Consider the following 6,855-nt stretch of genomic DNA (forward strand, 5'->3'; position numbering starts at 1 on the left):
CAGCCTGAACTAGGCCCTCAATTACGAGTTCGTCTCAGTGAAATGGAAAGGAATCTTACCCTGGTTATGCCACCATGTAAAATCAGCCCTAATGGGTGCAGGGCGCAGTACAGAGTAGACCGCTACCATATCCCCTCCGCTATGCTGTAGACTTTCGAAGGCGATGTCATGACCTTCAGCTCATGCGCGAACACAAGTGAGAGCCGTGGCAACTTCTCGGAACACCTTGATCACGCTTTGCGGGTGCAGACCATTTCTAAACTACTGTCTTCTTATCCGTACACCCTAAGACGATGGAGATGAAATGTCCGCAAGCTGCCCATGCCGCAGCAACGGAAAGGATAATAATATTGTTGATAGCAACTGGCCGGCACAACAAAACATATCCCAGCCCAGACGAGACTAACTCTGTCTCATTCCCTAGACGACGACCAGGGAGACTCATTATACCCGCCAGGAACCCTCATACCCGTAATTAAGAGCCACGAAAACCATACGAGTCAAACGCCGGAAACCCCACAACCAACCCATGTTAGACAAGATGCAGCTCGATGCCTGCAAAGGGTACTCAGAGAAATCGTCAAAAAAGAAAAAAGGCGCCTCATTCTATCCCATGCTGCTGTTTGAGACGCTCCAAATTCTCTTGCCTTTCCGCCAGGTCCTCTTTCGACCTAAGCATTTTCTCCGGCTGGTGGTACAACACTAGAACCAGTAATCAGCAAAAATATTCTCCTTTCACCAAGCAACTGCTCTCTTGTTGTCACCAGGCGACACATACCGACGAGGTATCTGTTCTGAAAATTGAATCCATTGAGCTTATCGCATGCCTGTTTGGCGTCGTGAACGTCTTCGTATACGACAAAAGCGGTACCCTTTGAGTTGTTCGCAATTCCTTGGCGTATTTGACTAAGGCAGTGTGAGCTTATATATTGCAAAACACAGAGTATGCATGTGTGTCTCAAAGTATGGCTCACCGGATGGGTCCAAATTTGCCGAAGAGGTCAAATAGCTGCTCAGCAGTCACGTTGTAGCTGCAAAAAATCATCTCATCAGTCCCTGGTCATCAAGCGGCACTATGGGCAATTCGCATATATGCAGAAGATATGATAGTAGTCGGACTGTCGATCTTGCTGCAGGGCAGTGATGAATGAAACGTACTTGAGGTTCTTGACGAAGAGAATCCTGGAAAACCGTTTGTCAGCGTCTATGACCATTTATGGGCAATATGTCTGCATGTAGTTGAGAAAAGCGACTATCGCGTGATGGCAGGCCAAGAGCAGTAAGAGACTCTGGCGGAGGGGCAGATTCGCGCGAGGAGACTCACCGATTGGCTTCGGGGGCGAGCTTCCGGCTCATTCTTGGGACAAGGAAAGTCCAGAAAAATCAATAGTCAAGTTATCTAAAAGCAAGAGAGACACCCAAAGAGGATGGTATCAATCAGAATAGTAGAAAGAGGAACAGAAAGAAGGAGGAGAGGGAGTCGATATCCGTATGGGCGGAGGAGCGCAAGATGAAAGTGAGCACGAGGTTCGGAAGGGGGGATCCCTTTCCCGATCGGGCTTAGAGGCGCAGACGACCCTCACTGTGTTGGTTCCTCTTGTCGACCGATGCCGTTGGCGAATCCCATTATGATTGTCATTATTTATTGGAGGTCGCACTCAAGTCTAGACTCATATTGGAATTCGTCTATTAGAAGCTACAATTGTCCAAGATATACTACTTAGTCATATTCATGCAGGAGACAAACCGACTCTCCAAGTGCCGATCGCCAATGGCCCTATCTCACCCCGGTATGCCTCGCCGCAAACGATAGAAACCTCGATACTGATAGTAGGTCTGGAGTACATAAGAAGGCTTAAATAGCAGTGGTACTAGTACTTGGTTGGAGGTATCAATGCCCGAGATAACGACTGTACCCTTATGTAGATAACCTATGTGCTGCTATGTAGAATGTAAGACTACTGCTGGTGGGTTCTGGTCGGCCTTCTAAGTCGCCTCCCTCTCCTTCAAGTCACCTCAACTCCCAGCCAACACTGTCAATCGTCGATTGAAGGGTATTGACCGCGCTGCCTTCAATCATTTCCAGCCATAATCATCTTTCCATTCCTCAAAAATCTGTCACTGTCCCTGTGGTGACAAACCTCTCAATCACTTTGCCCGCCTGCCGCGGCGGTACGTCTCGCACTCGGTGTTGCAGTCCTCTCCCGCCCTCGAACTAGTAGTCCGCAGAGAGAGAGTCAACTTCCCTCCCCCTCAACTTCCCAGCGCTCCGGCGTGCGACCTTGCTCCCTCAACGTCTCATCCATTCAGTACTCGATTTTCCATCCTAATCCGCACTTCTTTATTGTTTCTTGACTGTGCGCTTTCATCATCTGCCAGGAATGACTCTCTTTTTGCCTGCGGTGGCCTCTCTCTAGCCCGCGTGGTTTATCACCCCCGCTTTGAACTCGCCTTCCGCAGGCACTTCATAATCTTCTCCGGCCCTTTTATCTCCTTTTACCTTCTCTCTACTACTCCCAGGCTTCATCATGATAGGTGCCACGTCCTTCTTGAACCACTCCGGACCTCGACCGCCGCGATACCGCACTCCGTCTCCTCCGCGACGCGCCGTGGAGCCTATCTCTCCTTTCACAACCACCGACTTTCGTGCCTCGTGGATTGACCGCGGGGGCCCGCAAGCTGCGAGCTCTGGTCGCGATCGGAACACATTGAACAATGATGTCTATTCGAACACAAATCGGGGATCTCATGGCCGAACCAGCCATGGTCGCTCCAGCTCCACGATTGACACTCTCGCGACAATCGCCCTAGCGACCAGTCCTACTTTTGCGCCTCTCTCGTACAGACCTCCTTCTCAAGACCCAACGCCTGCCATGTCACTCTTCCCTTCCCAGTCCATTGAAAGTTCAGAACGTCCAGCCAAGCGACCGCGGTCGGAGAAAAGTCCATCTCCCTTACACCACCCACCGTCAGCCGTCGCGCCGGATGCAAACCCTTCCTCCACCTTCGACAGCATGAAAACCGACGCTGAACTTCTTCTAAATTTCGCGAGACCAAGCAACTTCCACCCTGCCGCTTTCTACCCCTCGAAGCGGGTGAGCATTGATGAGTCGTACCATCCTCATTACGGCGAGGAACCGAAGAGTTACTTTCGGGCTGGTCTCGGAAGCACATATACTCTGCCAGATGACGAGAAATCCGCGTATCGCACTTCCGCAAATACAGCATTTCCATCATCTCGGATGAGATCTCAGTCGGACGGTTCGGCCTTCATTTCTCGACCGGTCATTCAGGGAGTACGGCCCAACACAAGCTCTTCTACGCTTCCTCCAATTGTCTGGCAAGAAGAAGAAGGAAATGCCAAAACGGGCCCAGGACCTCCAGACACGAGATTGCCCGGGGCTGAGGCACGATACGAGAGTTCAGTCTTCACAGGGATAGATACCGGTGCTGATCGGGCATCAATGGATGTGCCTCCCCGGGGAGATGACGATACAGAATCCGACGAGAACAACCAGGCGAACTGCGCCGCCTGTAACCTGGTCCGAATACCGGTGGATTCAGAAGAACAAGGGGATGTCACATGGATCAGTTGTGACGGCTGCAAGCAATGGTTTCATATCGTTTGTGCCGGATTCAAGAATGATCGTGAGATACGGACAGTCGACAAGTTCATCTGTCGCCGGTGTCGACCGATCCACGGACAGACAACGTTTGTTCGAAAGTCTTCTCGAGCCCGCACTGCCATTGATTATGCTGGTCTGAACCAGGGCCTTGTCAAGGCCGCCAGCGATTCCTTGGAACATCATTATATTGAACCCATTCGGGAAGGCAAGATTCGCTTTCTACCGGAAAACTTCCCTCGGATGAGACCGGAGTTGGTCACTGCCGAATACTTCGAACGCGGTAGCGGCATGACAGAGCCAATCGTTATTCCAGCACATCTGAACACCCGTGATTCCATTCCAATCGTCGATGCTGAATTCGACGCCCTCGTCCAGCAGGCTACTAGCCGAGAGATGTTCGATGAATTGTTGGAGCACGTCCCAGAGGAGGGCAAGGACTTCGAGACCGTCATCGACTGCGGCCAAGACCAGTTGGACATGGTTGTTCCTCAGGGTCTCACTGTCCGAACGGTGGCGGAGCTTTACGGTCCTGATGAGAGAGTCGAAGTCATTGACGTCAAATCCCAGCAGGGCGAAGACAAGAGGTGGAACATGCAGAAATGGGCTGACTATTATGAGAGCACCGGCTCCAAGGTCGTTCGCAATGTTATCAGTTTGGAGGTCTCACAAAGTAAATTGGGAAGACTGATACGCCGACCCAAAATTGTGCGCGACCTCGACTTGCAGGATGCGGTATGGCCTGAAGAGCTCAAGGCTATCGGCGATTATCCGAAAGTTCAATTCTACTGCCTCATGTCTGTCGCAGACTGCTATACCGATTTCCACATCGATTTCGGCGGTTCTTCGGTCTACTATCACATTCTGAAAGGCAAAAAGACTTTTTTCTTCATTCCACCTAAGGACAAGCATCTGAAGAAATATGAAGACTGGTGCAACTCTCCCGCGCAAGACTCCACGTTCCTTGGCGACCAGACTAAGGAGTGTTACCGCGTCGATCTGTCTGAAGGCGATACCATGTTGATTCCATCTGGCTGGATCCACGCCGTCTGGACTCCCACGAATAGCCTGGTCATTGGCGGTAATTTCTTGACGCGGCTCAACTATGGAATGCAGATCAAGGTTGCCAAGATCGAAAAAGATACCAAGGTTCCCAGGAAGTTTCGGTATCCGTTCTTCCAGAGGATCCAATGGTACACCGCGTTGAAATACCTGGAGGACGATCCTATTCCTCAAAGCGTGCTCGACGCTTTCGCTGAGGATGAAAACTTCCGATTTCACAGAGCCTATCCTATCTACTACGAATTCGGGGAGCGCGAAAATAAGGCGCCTGCCGGGGATCCATATCACAATTCTCGATTCTACTCCCAGGCCGAACTTGAGGGACTTCCAGATCTTGCCAAGTACCTGCTCCGGACAGCATTAATTGCCAGTGGCTACATGGTTGAGGGAGTGACGATAGATGCTAGGAACGCTGTCAAGCGATCTATACCGAAGGGCCAAGGAGACCCACTTGACACAGTGAGAAAGTTTGGAATCTGGGTTGCGTGGAAGCGAGGAAATGAAAAGGCTCCGCAATGGACACGCCCTGGTGTGGTGGAAAGCAATGCCAAACTCAGCCTTACGGAGAAGAAGCCGGCAGGGCGGCCTAGCCGTCGATCAGAGCGAAATGCAGAAGGGCAGCGCATGTACGCAGAACGGCAAGCTGTACAGCGGCCACTAGAACAACCTCCGGATTTGACCAATGGTCTTTCCAGTGAAGAAAGCTCTTCTGCGCCTTCAACCGTTGAGATCCCTCAGCCTATCGTTGTTTCGACGCTTCCAGGCACCGAGACGAAAGAACTGAAGGAAGAAATGGGTCAGAAACCTCGATCTATACATCGCAGCTCTGGATTGGGTCCTAAGCGTGTTGCCTGTGATGCGTGTCGTAAGCGAAGAATCCGATGTCGGCATAAGGATGAACACAACGACACAATTTCGGCAAAGCAAACGACGGTTGGATCTTTCCCTGCAGGGGTCCAATCATCTTTGGCTCAGGATGCCGCATCGGCATTGAATTCATTGGCGGCCATTGCGTCTGAAGCAGGCTTTCAGGACGCCGCGAATGGGTATGGTCTAGATCGACTTGAAGCTTCTGGGAATTATGGCACTGCCATCTTGAGCACACCGAATGCAGCCACCAGCAAAGTCAATGATGGCAGTCCCGAGGGTCTCAGCACAGGAAAGAAAGGGCGCAGCAAGGCTTGTGATGATTGTCGAAAGAGCAAGGTTCGTTTTTATTCTTTCTCTCCCTGTGCAGGTGCACAGCTGACTGCTTCTTTAGCGCCGGTGCATTCATGATGAGTATGGCAGAATCGACCCTATCAAAGCCCAAGAACGATCGAAGCCCAGGGCGGCAGCCTCTGCCAAGAGGCCTCGTCCTCCGCAGGAGGAAGACGCGGCCTTTACTTTGAATAAGAGACCGAAGCAGGAAAGCACGTCTCCTGTGGCGAGGCCGGCCAGTCTCTTCAGAGCTGAAGGAGACAGGTCTCATACGCAGAGGCCGGTTGATTTGGAAGCTCCCTCATACTTTGGCACTTCGCACGACCACAATGGCGTAGCTCAGACAAATCTAACGTCTACCGAGAGAAAGACCCTCGTGGGGCAGACTTCGTACGCATCCCCGCCGGCATTTCAGTCAGATACGGTCGTTATGGAGGTCGATGGGGCAGCCGTATCGAAGCCAACCGCTTCACTTGTTTCGCCGCCAACTTCTCAGGCAGACGAGACGGACGTGCCTCCCGAGCAGGATGGGGAGAAAGACAACCATGTTGTTTATTACACGCCTACTGCTAGTTCCCGGCATTCCTCCCGTCAACCACGTCACGTCGACAGGTATGTGCCCGAAAGCCAGCCAGCCAAGGCCGTGAAGACGACGACGCACACACCGTCTGCAAGACGGGCATCCTTCAGTGGGCCAACCACCGCTCGTAGAGTTACGCCTGGTGCGCAGGGAAGCTCGAAGAAATCTGCATCACGCCCTTCGTCGTCTCATGCGAAGAAAGGAGTCTCTCCGGCGACGGAGAAGAAGTTTGACCGTATGATTACGACTTCAACGTCTCCAGGGCATAAGGGCGCGAAACGTGAACGCACGGCGATTGCTGACGATGAACCTGATGCGGAGAGTTTACGCTTGATTCGCGAATTGCAAGAGCAGGAGTTTGGCTTGCGCAAGCGAACTACGCGAGTGTGA

The 6,855-nt window shown here is 51.9% G+C and overlaps 2 protein-coding genes across 2 annotated transcripts; one reads left to right on the forward strand and one right to left on the reverse strand.

Annotated features, from left to right (window-relative positions):
* Window positions 1–601: 601 nt before the first annotated feature.
* On the reverse strand, window positions 602–1,426 carry P174DRAFT_447143 (putative pre-mRNA branch site protein p14; the record flags this gene model as incomplete). The annotated part of the gene is made up of 4 exons (XM_024828644.1): window positions 1,159–1,426; window positions 975–1,031; window positions 779–906; window positions 602–702 (listed from the first exon to the last, which is right to left on the reverse strand). The coding sequence occupies exons 1-4, from the start codon at window positions 1,212–1,214 to the stop codon at window positions 602–604; spliced, it is 342 nt and encodes a 113-aa protein (XP_024687120.1). The 5' UTR covers window positions 1,215–1,426.
* A 1,102-nt stretch (window positions 1,427–2,528) lies between these two features.
* Window positions 2,529–6,855, forward strand: jhd1 ([Histone H3]-lysine-36 demethylase; the record flags this gene model as incomplete). Its single annotated transcript, XM_024829410.1, has 16 exons — window positions 2,529–4,331; window positions 4,353–4,358; window positions 4,380–4,472; window positions 4,503–4,608; window positions 4,633–4,772; window positions 4,806–4,862; window positions 4,884–5,055; window positions 5,077–5,099; window positions 5,121–5,165; window positions 5,193–5,219; window positions 5,253–5,432; window positions 5,457–5,531; window positions 5,556–5,639; window positions 5,661–5,810; window positions 5,832–5,891; window positions 5,947–6,855. The coding sequence occupies 16 exons, from the start codon at window positions 2,529–2,531 to the stop codon at window positions 6,853–6,855; spliced, it is 3,930 nt and encodes a 1,309-aa protein (XP_024687121.1).

Source organism: Aspergillus novofumigatus (genome assembly GCF_002847465.1).
Source record: "Aspergillus novofumigatus IBT 16806 chromosome Unknown P174scaffold_1, whole genome shotgun sequence".
NCBI lineage: Eukaryota > Fungi > Ascomycota > Eurotiomycetes > Eurotiales > Aspergillaceae > Aspergillus > Aspergillus novofumigatus.